Raw genomic sequence first — 16,420 nt, forward strand, 5'->3', positions numbered from 1 at the left:
CCGCGAATAAACTTCTTTGAAAAATTCAAGATTTAAAAAAAAAAAAAAAAAACCAGATTTACCTGGAAATTCGTATTTTATTAAAAGGTATTTGGCAATGTCTGAAGGCTCATACGCCGTTCTTCCTTAGCACGGCAGTATAGGAGATCTAAGAAGGTAAGATGAATGTGTCGATGGATAAAGTTGGAGAGTGCGTATTGCGTAAGTGTCCATGATTGATATGTTGTAAATTTTCTCTCGAGTTCAATTTTTTTAAAAGAAAACTAACAAACAGTTTTTCCTAAAATTGTCTGCGGATTTTCTTCTCTCGTCCAAACACTCTCACAGAATATTCCAAGGGAATATTTGGGCTGCTTTTCTCTATAAAAGAAGTAGACTATCATCGGAGATTTTGAAACACTGCAATGCAGATACGTATTTCCCGCACTTCTCTAGAAATACGATTCGCTTTTGGAACCAAGGAGATGTTAAAATATGCGCCGGATTGTCATTTTAAACAAATAGACTAGATTAATCTAAACAAGAAATCCGGTAAAAATCCGACAACATAAATAACTACATTTTCGACGAGTTTTAAGTACCAGAGAGAGCAGTATATATGAGACACGTGACAAAACATCAAATTAAGAATAAATCATTAAGAATTTGAACACAGAGTTCAACATCTTTCAGACTGGCGCAATCATTCAGTTACATAAAAGAAATTTCATAATCTCTAGCACTTCTAGGTAGAGATTCTCATGTTCGCGCATTTCTATTGAACTAATTGACTAATCAGACTGCATTAGCATTAATCGGGAAAATCAGAGTCATCGAGATAAATTGGGCTGAACCGTGATAAAGCGCGGCTAGTGGATAAGCGCGGCAAAATGGATTACTTTGTTGCGAACGACGTTCGCCGAACGTAGAGATTGATTTTAATTAACTGCTCATTTCTTTATTTTTTTAATATTTTATAAATGCTCAAGCGTCCTACGTGTCCGTCGTGCACCGACGACGTGCGAACGCTATGGGCGACAGAGTTTGTTATCACAAGCAGAAAAAGTGGAAGGCGCTTCAACTTTGTCAATGGCGAAGTCTGGATGCAACTATTCGTGTCCTTGGGGCGTCCGTGTTGCATACCTAAAAATTGCAGGCGCTCTAGCTTTCCCGAGCGCAACGTGTGGCTACGGGTGTTAGATCTCAAGGGGTTTCTGTGTTGCATTTAAAATCGTGTTTATCATGATATCCACGAAAGTCGGATGAGTCATTTAGCATCGCATCATGGCAGCGTTGCAAAATAGTACAAATCCCGAAACTATTCCAGTACTTTGTAGATTGACATCCGCGATGCCTTTAAAGGAATGTTACATACATTTAAGTCGCTTTCACAGCGCGCCCGGGCGCTGTGCGACACTTAATCGCCACTCTTGTCAGTCGACCCAGAGGTCATCTGGTAAATGGCATCTTGTAGTTTCATTTTGAATGCTACCTATCCGCGATTTTGTTCGTCTTCTCCCAGGCGGAACCCAATCCAATATCTTCTCAGGCGATCTGTCATCTGCCATTCGTTGAACATGACCATACCAGACGAGCTATTCGGTCATGATTTCATGCACGATGTTCTGCTCGGCGTTCATGATCTCACGCACTCTTTCGTTCCTTACGTGATCTCTCCTCGAGATTCCGGCTGATCTTCGCCAGAAATCCATCTCAGTTGCCTGAGGAATCTTTTTGGTGGAAAATTTGCACGATAGGGCAACGCTGCCGTGATGCAACACGGCTCATTTGAACTGTGAGGAATTCCTGGTGGACACGATTTTACATACAACGTAGAAAATCCGTGAAAACTAACAACCGCAGCCGTACATTGTGCTTAAGAAAGCCGGAGCGCCTGCAATTTTTGCGAATACAACACGGACATCCCGAGAACACGAATTGTTGCAGCCAGACCTAGCCGTTGAAAAGCCTTCAATTTTTCCCTTGTACTTTCCACGTACTATTTTGAAGAGGAGGAGGGTTTATGTTCCGTAGTGAATCAAATCTGCAGGTTGATTATTGAAATTTATAGATAAAGCGATAGACAAAAAAGACGAGGAGAAAACGGCGCGATCCTGTTGATTGAAATGAGTGGTTGCAATGGACAGAGGAAATAAGGAATAGACTAACAAACGGCAACCCACAAGGGACCCTATAGTTAGTCCATTATTTTCTATGACAACCGCCCGTTTCAACCAATAGGATCGCTCCAACGTCGTAATCAGTGGCGAGGCGTGAATGATCGGTGAAAGAATCGATTATTAGGGTGTTCGCTGCGAACACCCTAATAATCGATCCTTTTCCATACGTTTAAATGGTAGATCAATCGATATATCGCAAAACACGCCACGCCACTGCTTCATATCATTTGTCCATTGCTTTGTCTATCAATTTCAGGGATTAGCTCGCTGGTCTAGTGGCTCATCGGAATGAACCAATCTTTTTTCTCTTCTCTTTGAAAAAAGTAAACTTTCCTAGGCGAAAAAAGCGGAGGAGTGAAGCGCGAACGGCGAAGAACCCGTAGACTTGGCGCGTTACGAAACGTCGAAGAGCGCAGAAACCGAAGACCAAAGCGAGGTCGGCGAACGAAGAGGATGCTGCTCTAGTTAGATTTCGTGTTCCGCTTTACATAACGTTGACAGTTTCCATGTCTTCATGCACCGCGGTTCCCCGCCCCTCGTGCTCTTCGTCGCTGTTGCCAAAAATGCCTGAAAATCACCGAATTCACCCGGGAAATCAGCAGCAGTCAATAGGCCCGGGAGGGGGGGGGGAGGCAATGTTTTCGAGGATTATCTAAAAAAATTAATCGACAACGTCACCATTCGAAGCTGGAATTATGCGCTGCAACTTGTACATGTTGATGAATATTCGTCAGGAGGCGACATGAAACTCCTCCCTTCTTACAAGAGCTAATCCGAAGGTGATGGCGAGATTCCTTCCTCTTGGAGCCCCCAAAATAAAAGGAGGAAAAAGTGATGTTTCGCCATGAAAATAGCCAAATATTGCCTTCTAACAGTTCTTAGGCACTCCTTTAAAATAGTGTTACGGGGAGGTCCCCTCTCGGCTGGGGGCTGAGAAGGCATCCCTCCCCTCTCCATTTTTCCAAATTTAGCCCCCTCCCCCAGATTCAGTCTACTCAACGCAAATTGTACAGACTAAGGTTCGCTTTTGATATATCAGTACTCCAGAGCCAAAAGGTATTTAACTCCATTTGAGATACAGGGAAAACCCGCGCGTCGGCCCTATTGATTCCAATGTAAATCGCAAGTTTTGAAACTCTGTATTTCATAACCGGCGAAAGAGAGGGCTACCAAATTTTGCACACAGACGGAACCATTAACGGAATTTTCGAAAACGCCAATAACTTGATTTTCCTAAAAATGTGAGTTAGGTGCCTTTTGGCTCTGCGATGCTGATATAATCTTATTATTTCGAAGACTACTTTGAAAGCTGTTCGTCTAGAATTTTGAATTTTTCATATTCTAATAATTTCCGAATTTTTCCGAGCTCCACGGAAAAATATTCTGACGAACGGAAAGAAAGCTCAACAGGGTTGCCATAGAATTTCGAAAATGCATCTTCCTGATTTCCCTGACTCATTTTGGTGAAATTCCTTGCCAATTAAAGATGTGACGGATGGTTAAGAAGGCATAATTAAAAATAGTTTTCAGGCACTTGTTGTTTGAAACCTCAAACCCATTGTGGAAATCAAAGGAAGGCGATTTAACAAATTTTCCTTGACATTGTCATCATTTTCCCTGACATGTCCCGGTTTTCCCTGACTGTGGTAATCTTGGCTCAAGGATATCATTGCCTGATGACCCTCGCAGGAACTTCAGATTGGCGACCTGAGGTAGCTAGATCACACGGGAATGCTCTCTAAAAGAGACTAAATGATATTCGCTACCCCCCGGGGCTTCAGCAATCAGCGGGACTGGTTTGGTCCACTCGATGCAGTCGCAGCTCGAGGGTTGAGTCAAGGATAACCTGGATATCTTCACCGCGAACCAGTCCCATTAAACGCGCTGAAACTTGTTCGTTGACCGGCTTTAAGTGCTGAACAATTGAGCTTAAGTTCCGAGAAAAGGTGTTAACTCGCTAATTTATAGGGCGAGCAATGCTGTGACCGCTTATTAAGGTTGACGGGGCAGTAATGTAAACAACCACTTTAATTTGTTGATGGGTTTGCTGCGAACTTCCGCGCGAATTAGTGCTACCGTGCCTGGCTACTGACTACCTGCAAAATGTACCTATTACCGAAACACACTTTGAATTGAAGCTGAGGGTCACACCGAGTCGACGGTAGCATTAGTCGGAGAATGTGTTTTGATATTCGGGATTCGAGTGATCGTAAAGAAAAGAAAAAGAGGAGGAAAAAGAAACGATTTACTGATCATTAAAATTAGAGCACTCCGTTTTACTCACATCCGAAGCTTTTTGCGTAACAGTTTTTTCAGCTTTTTGCCTCGTATCACGCGTAGCCTCAATTTGTTTGTTTACACCTCGGTAATTTTAATGTATCAACTCCTCGTTAATTTTAATGCATTAACGCACTAATGTACGACATCAACTCCTTGTTAGTTTTAATGCATTAACGCAAAAATTTACGAACAAATACTTATTGATATTTAATGCATTTTTCTTTGGAAGTTGCATCATTAATAGTTTTTCTCAGCGTGATGTTTAGGTGCGTGTTTACGTGTGCATTTTTACATAAATAAGGTAGGCAAATGACAAGCAAATGGCAAGCCCCTGCGTTGAACATTCGCGAACCTTTCGAAGGTGGCTGATACGTCATACGTTTTGTGGACAAATCCCCTTTCTGTACATAGGGATTCAAATATAAGGTGATTTAACAATTCTCCCCTCATGCTACCGTCATTTTCCTTAACATTCCTCGGTTTTCACTTATACTTCGGCAGCCAGGGCCGAAAATCCCAGCTCCAGCTGCCGAACTTTTGGGGGTGCAAATATAACAGCCAATTCTTCTAGGAATTCTTTCTTTCAAATATGTTGCACGCATTAGATACAGTAGTGTGGATAGACTTTACAGGCGTAAAGTGACTTAAAAAGTCACGATGGTCACGTTAAAAAATGTGACCCCCCTAATGTGACCATCGTGATTCTCGTGCTATATTTCTGGCCTCAACATTTTTCCATTTTGGCCTCAACTTGAGAGCTTTTCTTGAGCTTCGGAGTTGATTTCAGAGAAAACCAGTGGCACCATCGTGTTTTTCGCGAACTTTTATATAAGATTCTTCATTCAAATCGCAAATTCTTCACCTATGCGCCATCTCCATTGTGAATATTTTTTTTGAAACTTATCAGAGAATTTTGTCTAGTATTTGATCTAAAATTTATGAAAATTTCGAGGAAAAACATACAATTTTTCTTTCCAAAATAAATGTTTTATCCGGTGACATTTGGCACCTCTCGAACGTTCATACGGCGTTCTTCCTTAGCACGGCAGCGTAGTGTTGGTGTCCATGAGATCAGCTTTTCCCTCGGTTTCTCCCTGGTGTATCCGACTACCCGGTCGGGTCGGTTGGGCTGCCCGTCGGCGTCGGGCATCGGATCCGCCTCGAGTGCGACGAGCGTGCTGTTATTAGTTGTGACACTGTGACACTGCAACTCCTGCAACATCGCCGCTCCCGCTCGTCGAGTCGCTTTCACACGGCACCGGTGTCACGGGTGTCACCTGCGCCGCCTCTCCCGCCATCCCTAAAGAGCCTAACTACCCTCGAAAACAAGGCGAGGATACGCGCTTTTCGAGGCTCTACACTCGAGCGAGCTCCGTTGCCCTGTTTCTCGTCGCACACTGGATCGAGTCGGTCAGACATGAAATTTTCGACTAAAACAGCTAATTTTGATGTTTATTTCGTCGCATTTTAAACTTCACGGGGTGCTTTTCCGAGAAAATTTTACGGGAAAACCAGTGGAGCCACTTTTAGAATCTTAAACTTTTGTACAAACGGAGTTAGGCCTTGTCTTCACGGGCCGTTTCACGGGATTTGTCCCAGGGAAAATCCCACTTACGAAGTTGGGAAAAATATTGAGTTAATCAATATTTTTCCCAGTACCAAGTATGGTCGCCTTTTACCCTTAGGACCCACTGAGAGAAGAAGTAGAAGCGTAAACAAATTATGCGATATTTTGTTGATTACTCCATTGTTCATGTTTAATTAGTTAAAATAATGTGTCTAATTGTCAATTGAGTGCAATTATTATTTTAATCCCGGTTAAATACTCGACTTTAACTAAGTTATCTTCCCGCGCAAACTAGTCGCAGGACCGTATGAGCCTTGTCCCGTGGAGACGGTAACTGGGAAAAATCCAGAAGTTTCACTCCTGCGATTCGAACTTGGGACAAATCCCATGAAAACGTCTCGTGGAGACAAGGCCTAAAACAGCAAATTTTGATGTTTATTTTGTCACATTTTCAACTTCAAGGGGTGCTTTAACGAGAATATTTTACGAGGAAATCAGTGGAACCAGTTTTAGGACATTGAAGTTTTGTATAAACGGAGTTATGAGCATTTGAAGTTTCCTAATTTTTGTCCGACCTCTCCCACTGACTCGAACCACTGTGCGTCGTCGCACGGCTCGCATCACCATTGGCTCAGGTCCGAGAGCCTGTCGCGAAACCCGTGGAAAAGTGACCGTTCCAGGGTGACCGTAGAAATTGAGCATAGGATTTCACTCATTTTCCAAGTTTTTCCCACAATAATTTGAGAAAATCCCTTGATTTTGGAGACCACACGGGTAGGATGGGTGATAATTTTAAGTTTTTCCGATCTGGCTAGAAGACAACCGAAGGTCGGGTAGTAATTTTCCATTTCTATGAATGTTATTTGAATCAGTGAGAACGAAACGCATCAACTCCGAAAAATGAAACTAAAGAAGACACACACAAAACTGCATGTAGGTGAAGAAATTAGTTTAAGGAAAAGATTTGGGGTGTTCAATGATTTTCAAGACCGAACAAAAAGACTACAATTCATACAATCGCGCTTTCATGACTGAAGGTTAGAAAAAATAATGAGTTTCAGGTGAGAATAATAATCGGGCCATCAATTTCGATAATTGATAGAGACTGTAGAATCTCTATTATGTGTGATTATCTTCATTATTCGCGATTTGGATTGTTTGCGGCTGGATAAGCAGCAATTTGGAGTATCCGCAATACGATAATTGATTCTACAGTTGGGAGTATTTTGAAGTTCAGTCATTGTGGGTTATGTTCAATCAAATTTCAATCCAGAAATCTATAGATTTACTCCGGCGTGTCAGTGGTTACTGAAATCGCCTGCAATGATTTAGATGATAAATTACCTTCGGCATGTTTCAGGAGGTCCACAGTTTTGTTTTTCGGCATGTTTCTCGAGAGAGTCGAATAAGACGATGCGCACGAATACGACTGAATGCAGCGCAGGGTAAAAAAGCAATGACTTGTAACTTAAGAAATACAGTACTTTTTACATTATTTTTCGCAGTTAATTGCGTTATTCATACTGCTGAGTGGAACTATTTGAAAAAAACGCAAATGTTTTTATGAAAACAGACGCAGCTACCTTCACCTTTTCACAAACGGCTGATCAATGACTGTCGGATTAAAATTCTTCAGAATTACTTAGAATTGAGACACACACTCGCGCACAAGTCGAAGTTAATAAAGAATCAATCGGTTAAGACGTATCGAATAAAGGAGAAGGTCACGATGACAGGCACGACACAAAAAGCTGCGATTGATGGGATGATCCGACAGCTGCAAGAATAAGATTTCGAGATGACTTGAACGCTGAAAGTGACATCGGCCGCTAATAACTTTCCTCTTGACAAGCCACTTGACATAAGTCGAGTACCATACAATGTAAGATACCTCTTCAGAATTTCACGAGGAATAAGCTGAATACTTTGAACATTTCTAACTTTTAACTCGCAAATAACACATTTTGTTCGCCGTCTTTGTCAACATAAAAGTCCCATCCCGAAAAAAGGAAATACTTTTTGAGCCAAAGCGAGCATTGAAGTAATTTCAGAGCTACTCACGGTAGACAATTTGTTTTTAGACTGCTGAACTTATTTTGACAAGCTTATATTTTTCGTGTAGCAAGACTGCTCAGTCAAAACAAGAACACACTTTGTGCTTGGTCGATAAAGAGCACAGCGTCGTTCAGAGCCAAGCTTTGCAGCACGAGAAAATTTAAGGCTTGACGATAAAATTCACCAATTTCCCCAGGTTTTCCCTGACTTTTTCAGGTCCTGTCTCCCTTTAAAAGACCAATTCCTCAATTTTGAATGAGACTCTGAAATTGTCGTTAAAGACTTCTCCAGCATGAAATTTTGACGAGGAACCTCATTTTCCAGTCCTTACGAGGACTGGGAAACAAGGATAGAAAGATTTCGAAAATCTATTTTTTCGAGTATCACGGAGTTTGTTTTGCGTTGAAATCTTTCTAAAAACTAATAAAAAGGCCGATTTCTCACTTATGGGTTAATTTCTAAAATCTACCGTGCGTTCAACTTCTTCAACACTAAGTTTTGACGAGGAACCTTCTTATTCACTTTACTTCCAAATTCAACATATCAAATATTACACGTTCGGGTCAGAGTTTGTCCCTCTCAAGATTCGAAAGTCTATCTTTCCGAATGTTACCAGGTTCGTTTTGAGTTGGAAGCTTTCTAAAAACTAATAAAAAGGCCACTTTCTCACTTATGGGTTGATTTCTAAACTCTACCGTGCGTTCAACTTCTTCAACGGGAAGTTTCGACGAGGAACCTTATTTCACTGAACTTCCAAAATTATCACTGTATAAAAAGTCCCGATTTCGGGACTAATTTCCAAAATCTACCGTGCGTTCAACTTCTTCAACAGGAAGTTTTGACGAGGAACCTTATTTCATTGAACTTCCAAAATTATTCCTGTATAAAAAGTCCGATTTCTCACTTTGGGACTAATTTCCAAAATCTACCGTGCGTTCAACTTCTTCAACATGAAGTTTCAACGGGGAACCTTATTTCACTGAGCTTCCAAAATTATCACTGTATAAAAAGTCCGATTTCGGGACTAATTTCCAAAATCTACCGTGCGTTCAACTTCTTCAACATGAAGTTTCGACACTTCTGAACTTCCAAACACAACGTTTCGAACATCAAAGATTTCGGTCGGAGTTCGAATCTCTCATCGCGTGACGGATCGCACGCGATTTTTCCCGGCGGCAACGGAAACGCAATCGAAGCCAAACTCGCAGAAATGATAACTGGACCCGCAATCAAATCCCCGACGGCGGGAAACTCGTTAACGGTGCTCGAATTTCTTTTCGCCGCGATTATCGGAGGGGCGAACTGCGAATCGGGCGGCGCTGCAACAAGGCGAAGGCGCACATAAATAAAGGACGCGATGGAATAAGTTGATCGGACGAGACCGAAGACGGACCAGGGAGTAATTGAGGCCGTGGCCACGGTGGACGGCGACGGACGCGGGCAGGTGTACGGGACGTCGGACGTTGGACGTCGGGACGCGGCGACCGATCCGCGCTTCGGAGGAAACCGCACTGACCCGACTGAACTCGCGGCGTCCGAGTCGCCGGGGCCTCCTCCGCTCCGCCGAGCCATCGCACAGGGGCCCCCGCCCGCGGCTCACGGGGAAAATCTCATCAAAAATCAGAATTCGAAATGTGACTGTCAGAGTGTCTACTAAAACAGGCTGGTCCAAAATAAGTACTGTTACAGTATTTTTCAGTACATTCTCGAGAAATTCAGTACCTCCTCCAACAGAAAAATTCCGTACTAAATCTCATCAAAAATAAGAATTAGAAATTTGACTGTCAGGGTGTCTACTAAAACAGGCTGGTCCAAAATAAGTACTTTTACAGTACTTTTTCAGTACATTCTCGAGAAATTCAGTACCTCCTCCAACAGAAAAATTCCGTACTAAATCTCATCAAAAATAAGAATTAGAAATTTGACTGTCAGGGTGTCTACTAAAACAGGCTGGTCCAAAATAAGTACTTTTACAGTGCTTATTTAGTACATTCTCGAGAAATTCAGTACCTCCTTTAACAGAAAAATTCCGTACTTTTTCAGTACCTCCATTCGACGAAATTAGAAAAATTTCAAAAATTTGAAATTGCGACTAAAATGACAAAAAATTGAAAAAAAAAAAATTCCGGACCTTTTTACGGAATTTCCGCACTTTTTCAGTACTTCCGGACCGCCCTGAGAAAATCAGTACTGTTTCCGGACTTTCCGGGAGTTCCGGACTTGTAGACACCCTGACTGTTGAATTTCGACGAAACCTTGAAAAATAGAAATTTAAGGCTACTTTTTTAAGAGTTGATGAAACTGTGTGAAATTTCATTGAAAATTCACGTGAGAGTTGACGTAAAATTAAGGGGCTATCTCAACTCTGGGGCTGAGGAAAATTTCATGAATAATTTGAATTTGAGATTTCTTGTAAAATTTCAATAGAACATTAAAAATTGAAAAGGCTTTTCTAAGCATTGGTGATTAGTGTCTCGTGTTTAGCGTAAAATTACGAGGACGACCTCAACCCCGGGATGCTATTTTTACTCGTCCGCCTGAAAAAGTGCGAGGCTCAGAGTGACACGTTTTTCAGAATTCCGTAACAGTTGTCCTGACTTTTCAATTGTGTTCTCAGAGGAGCCAGTGTGTTCTCAGTGTTCATTGTGTTCTGGAAGGAGAGCCTTCCATGTTATCTTATAAACATTTTACTCATGAAAAATATTAAGTGCGAAGCTTCTTGAAAATTAAAAGCAAGCGGGAAAGCTGTAATACGTTAGTATTGCAGCCTCCCTTCAGGGGCGATGTATGCAACCCGCACTAGAAAATATCTTACGACCCGAACACCCTCATTTCCTTCCCTTTTAAATTTCTAGAGATGTTGCCACCCTGCATTGACCCTAAACTGTTAGAAATCTCAGGAGTGAAACGCGAGGTGCATTTCACTAGGGAGCTTGTGCTGCTTCCAAACAACTAACGGATGTCTTAACTGACTAAAATCCTTTTTCCGGGGATAGGTCACGCTCACGTTTAAGTATGGTTTAGTTGGACGCACTCATCTTAGATTAAAGAGCTCGACTAGAAATTTGGAATCAGCGCTGTTCCCGATGACACGGGAGCATATGACGTCATTCTGCCACATTCGATGCGCATGCGTGCCTACACCAAAAATTAAACACGGAAAATAATCCGTATGACTCCTACGAAGTCCACGCAGAATAAGTTTACGCATTTTCAGACTACGACAGAAAATGCGCCAACTCGAGTCATGCATTTACTTGACAGGCAAAAGTGAAGTCAGACGATCTTCTGTCGCAGTCTAGAAGTGCGTAAACTTATTTGGCTAAAGGGCTCTAGCTAAAGACAACAGGGTGTGCTTTCCGATACGTAACTCCGAATGAGGAATGGAGATGTTGCATGTGTGAGGAATTTGCGATTTGACTGTTGGTTTAGTGTAAAAGTTCAAGAGAAACACGATGGTGCCATTGGTTTTCTCTGAAATCAACTCCCAAGCTCTAAAAAAGCTCTCAAGTTGAGGCCAATATGGAGGGCATATCCCATGGTGTCCTGATAGTCCACCTCTACACCAAGACAAACTCTCCATGCAAAGATAGGGAGCAAATACATTGACAGGGCTGCCACTTTATTTGGGGACTCAAAAACTGAAAACACGGCAACCCTGCTAATGTATTTGTTCCCTATCTTCGCATGGAGAGTTTGTCTTTATGCAGGGGTGGACTCTCAAGATAGCGTGGGATATCCTCTCCATTTTGGCCTCAACTTGAGAGCTTTTTTTGAGCTTGGGAGTTGATTTCAGAGAAAACCAGTGGCGCCATCGTGTTTCTCGCGAACTCTTACACAAGAATCAACAGTCAAATCGCAAATTCCTCACACATGCAACATCTCCATTCCTTGACCACGATTAAAATTCCCCGGTTTCCGTGACCATTGCAACCCTGGACGGTGGATGAAAGAAGGGCCTTAGAACTGAAAGTCAAAGTCCTCAGACGCGTCTACGTGTCTGGCAATGCTCGCAGTGATGAGTTTCGAGCCGTTTTACTGGGCCTCGCCGTCTTCGCAGCGCACGGCTACGGTGGCCGTCGGGCCGTCAGCTGATGACGTGACGTCAACAGTCACCGTCGCACCGTTACCTACGTACCTACGCCGCTTTGCACCGTACCCATGGGCCGTGTAGGATGCGCTCACCTGGTCACGGACTGTTGCCAAAGCTAACTAAGAAGTCGAAAAAATTACGGACGTCAGAAATCAAGCTGAAGGGTCTCAGGTCTTTGCATGCTCCGGCGAGGAAGCTGGACGTAACCCTGACAGACTCAGATCGCAGGACTCCCGACACGTGCCAAATGATGACGAAATCGGAGGGGAAACGACTAAGGAAGGAGAGAAAAAGGAAGAGAAACAAGTGTAGACGAAAACGACGAAGGAAACTAGAATATGAAAGGAAACACCGGATGAAGAAAGAGAAAAGGAAAATATTTTCGGAAATTCAACACACAAAATTCATTGCAAAAATGGGTAAGAACGATTGACTATTTAATTTTGGTAGGATCCACAACAAAATAGGAATACGCACTTTAAAACTGCGACTGGGGATTCACCACCTTGATTCTTGTACTTACTTGTAATGCGCAACTAAAGGCAGCTTATTATCTGCCGCACTCGAGTAGTGCGTTAACTTATTTGCCGTGGAACCAAAAATCCACAGCGATGAAGGCAAGAAAAACCTAATTTTCTGACATTTTGAATCATCGGCCGTTTCTTTGGGACCCTAGGAGCTCCGCAAGCCTAAGCTGACTGACCAATCAGATTGACGTGATCTGTCAACGAACAGCATATGACTGAGCCCTGTATGCATGATCTTAGGGTCCAGGCTCAGTCTAATGCACAGTTCCATTGATAGAATAGTCCATTGACACTCTACAGGTTCCTAGTTTCTTCATTTTCCGATTCCCTATCTTTCCCTGATCTTCAAGAGAACTCCCTTATAAACAATTACGCCGACTTCGCACGGGAAAAAGAGGTATGGGTTAAGTAAGTCCCAACTTAGACATTTCCGATTAATCGTGGTAGTAGCCCCAATCAATTAAGTTACTGACCCGAATGTTGCGGTGCTACCCCAACGTGAGTTGCGGTACTACCAAAACTAATTAGAAAGGTCCATATCATCAAACAAACGTAGAATCCGATGTATGATTGCTTAGATTTTCACTAAAATTAATGTGTACCTACTATTAACTACAAAGTCATTCTCATCTTTCCTTCATTCAAGCTTTAATTACAAGCAATTATGTGCACCCATCGAAAAGAAAACACATTGGATTGAGAGTCCAGACTCTTGAAACATTGCAAGAAAAAGACTCTGATCAATCAGATTAAGCTTAAATCAAAGGAAATCCGCTCAATTAGAGGATTGTTCTTGATCTAAGCTAAACTGATTGAATCAGGTATTTTTCTTGTCGATGTTTTAGGAGTCTGGATTTAGATCCAATGTGTTTTTTTTCCAGTGCTTAGTACAGTTAATCTGCTCGGTAGTGCCTTAATTTTAGAGGAGAACCCTTAACACTTTTTTCCCGCGGTCGGTTAAACGCTGTTCGTGAAATTCCCCGACTTTTCCAGCTCGGCGAAAATACTCCGACTTACTGGGATTTCCAGAAGGGCCGGAAACCCTGCTCGAGTGTTGTTCCTCTCCCTGTAAGGCACTCGAGTTTGCTCTGAGCGGGAACGAAAAATGGCTAATTTTGACTCGAGATCCCCAGAGTGGAATTCAACCGGCATCGATGGAAACACGCGATGTTTTCTCTGGGCGCGCACATCACGATCACGCTCTCGTCGCCGACGACACAGTGAGAGATGCTTGTCCGAGATCCGACCAAAAGCAAAAGCGAGCCCTCTTTGGAAATCGCCGCGCCGCATAGTGGATCGAGTCAATCAGAGAGGCCGGACATAAAATGTTTGACTAAAACTGCGAATTTTGATGTTTATTTCGTCACATTTAAATTTTGAGGGGTGCTCCTGGAAGAAAATTACGCGAGAAAACCAATGGAGCCACTTTTCAAATCTCAAAATTTTGTAAACACGGAGTTAAAAGTTCTTAAAGTTTCCAAATCATGTCCGACCTCTTCTATTGACTCGATCCACTGTGCGCCGCTTCATTCATGCCTCTCTCGTCCACAAGGGTCAGTTGCGCTTGTCACAGAATCGTGTTTTAATGGTTATAGATTATAGATACGCTAATACAGGGTGCGCAGGGCCCATCCTAAGACAGGCTGGCCAAAAATCGATACTTTTACGGTACTTTATCAGTACATTCCCAAGAAATTCAGCACCTCATCGACAGAAAAATTCAGTACTTTTCAGTACCTCCTATTGGCGAAATTCGAACAATTTAAAAAAATTGGATTCCTCGCTCAAATTGCGAAAAAAATGACAAAAATTTTTAAAAAAATTCGGACCTTCTAGCAGAATTTCCGCACTTTTTCAGTACTTCCAGACCGCCCTTAAAAAATCAGTACTAATTCCAGACTTTCCGGAAATTCCGGACTTGTACACACCCTGTAATAATATATGTCCAAACGCCTTTTTTCCACGTCCAATATTTACCAAGATATCACGCTTTGACGAACATGGTAAGCAACAACACAAAAACTGGAGTACCTGTATACGGGAGAGTAGTGCCATCTCAATCCTTTTACTACAGAAAAAGCGTGCCGCTCTCTGATTGGTCGGCTATCATGGAGCCCCAAAGTTGGACCAATGTAAACAAACCCCAGCCCCTCCGCTCCTAGTTTGGCCCAATGTAAACAAACAAGATGGCGAAAGAGTTCTACAAAGTTCTCGACGTGATTTTGAATGTGAAAGAAATTTTCTTGTATCGAACTCCTGAATTGAGTTCTGATCGATCTCTGATGAACATTTTTGTCGAAAATTAAGCTTTGAGTGTGATTATCATGTATTTCTCAGACGATGATACGTGTTCCTCTGGGTCGGATTGTTTACATTGGTCCAACTTTGGAGCTCTATGATGGCTTAGAACTGAAGAACCAATCAGAGAGCGGCACAGAGATGGCAATACTCTCCCGTATACAGGTACGTACACTAACGAAAACGGGAGATTGGCTGGTTGCGTCGGGGACAAATTGAAGGGGATTCAACGAGGCGTCGATTTTCAATTAGCTCGCTTGAGCTTTGGAACGTGAGAGACTACGAAAACTCTGATCTAAATTATCTCAGATATATTAAGACTTAATACGAACAATACATTTGTGAAAAGATTCAAATGCCTTAATCAATGGTGACCACAGAGATTTAGAATTGGATTTCCCTAATTTTTTCAGGTTTACCTCGGCGATCTGGAGCTAGTACCGTGACTTTTAAGGCGATTCGGGATCGAGGTGATGAAAAACACTCTCAAATCCTACATGACGCTGTATAGGTATTTTGATGCGACTTGTGGAAACTCGCTACTTCCGAAAATGTAATTCATCCGCAACTTCTTCTGGTTTTTCCTAGATCCACACTTGTCACCTGACTTTTCCCGGTTATTTCTGTTGCCACCCAGTTGATAGTGTTTTTACCCGTTGGGAGCGATCATAACTAACATAACGAACTTTTTCGGTATTACAGACACCACCCCCCCCCCCGGAATTACCTCGGTACGCTTCTTAACGAACCCTCAGACCCATCCTTAATAATTACGTGACGTTTGACGGACACCCCCCCCCTCTTTAAATCCCAAAAATCGTGGGAAACTGATGATTATGATATTATGATTGTGTGTATTTTTCAACCAATAGAGAGGGTTACGTAACACTGGCACTGCCTCCCCCCATCGCACCGCCCTTGTAACGCAAGCTCATCGTAGACCCATTCCCCCTGAGCGTAACGTCACTTATGAACGCTCCCTTTGGACCGTCTCTAAATTACGTAACGCACTTTTTCAGCATTTTTGACGCCCCCCCCCCCCCAACCTTGTAACGCTTTTGTGACGTACGTCCCTAAACTTCAACAATTAACAAAAGATGCAACCCCCTCCCCCTAGAGCGTTACGTAATTTACAGACGACCCTTTTCGAATTTTTGAGGGTTCGTTGTCGGCGCACGGAACTCATCAGCGCGATCGAATTTCAAAGATGGTCAGAACACAGGCATCCTGTGAACGCCGAGTGCAAAAACGCAAAAGCCTCACGGTTGAAGTTGCAGAGCAAAAGAGCGGGGTCAAGAAGGGGGGAGGTGTGGGAAAAATGAAAAGAGCTCAGCAGGAACTGGAGCGAGCGAACGGATTGAAGGCGAGGTTAGCAGCTTATCAAAGATGCAGGGACGGGACCCGGCGCGACCGGGTGCGCGCTGGACGTTCGATTCGAGAG

The 16,420-nt window shown here is 42.8% G+C and overlaps 1 protein-coding gene across 3 annotated transcripts in view; it reads right to left on the reverse strand.

Annotated features, from left to right (window-relative positions):
* Positions 1-16,420, reverse strand: part of Btk (tyrosine-protein kinase Btk29A) — a 61,345-nt gene that overhangs the window by 29,259 nt on the left and 15,666 nt on the right. Inside the window, exon 1 of one of the 3 annotated variants that reach the window (XM_072297930.1) lies at positions 7,351-7,994. The exons of the other annotated variants lie outside the window; for them this stretch is intronic. Within the exon in view, the coding sequence (XP_072154031.1) occupies positions 7,351-7,393 (43 nt within the window). The 5' untranslated portion in view covers positions 7,394-7,994. Of the gene's footprint in view, positions 1-7,350; positions 7,995-16,420 lie in introns of those variants that run through there. 3 annotated transcript variants of the gene reach the window in all.

The sequence above is a fragment of the Bemisia tabaci genome, chromosome 3 (assembly GCF_918797505.1).
Source record: "Bemisia tabaci chromosome 3, PGI_BMITA_v3".
Lineage (NCBI taxonomy): Eukaryota > Metazoa > Arthropoda > Insecta > Hemiptera > Aleyrodidae > Bemisia > Bemisia tabaci.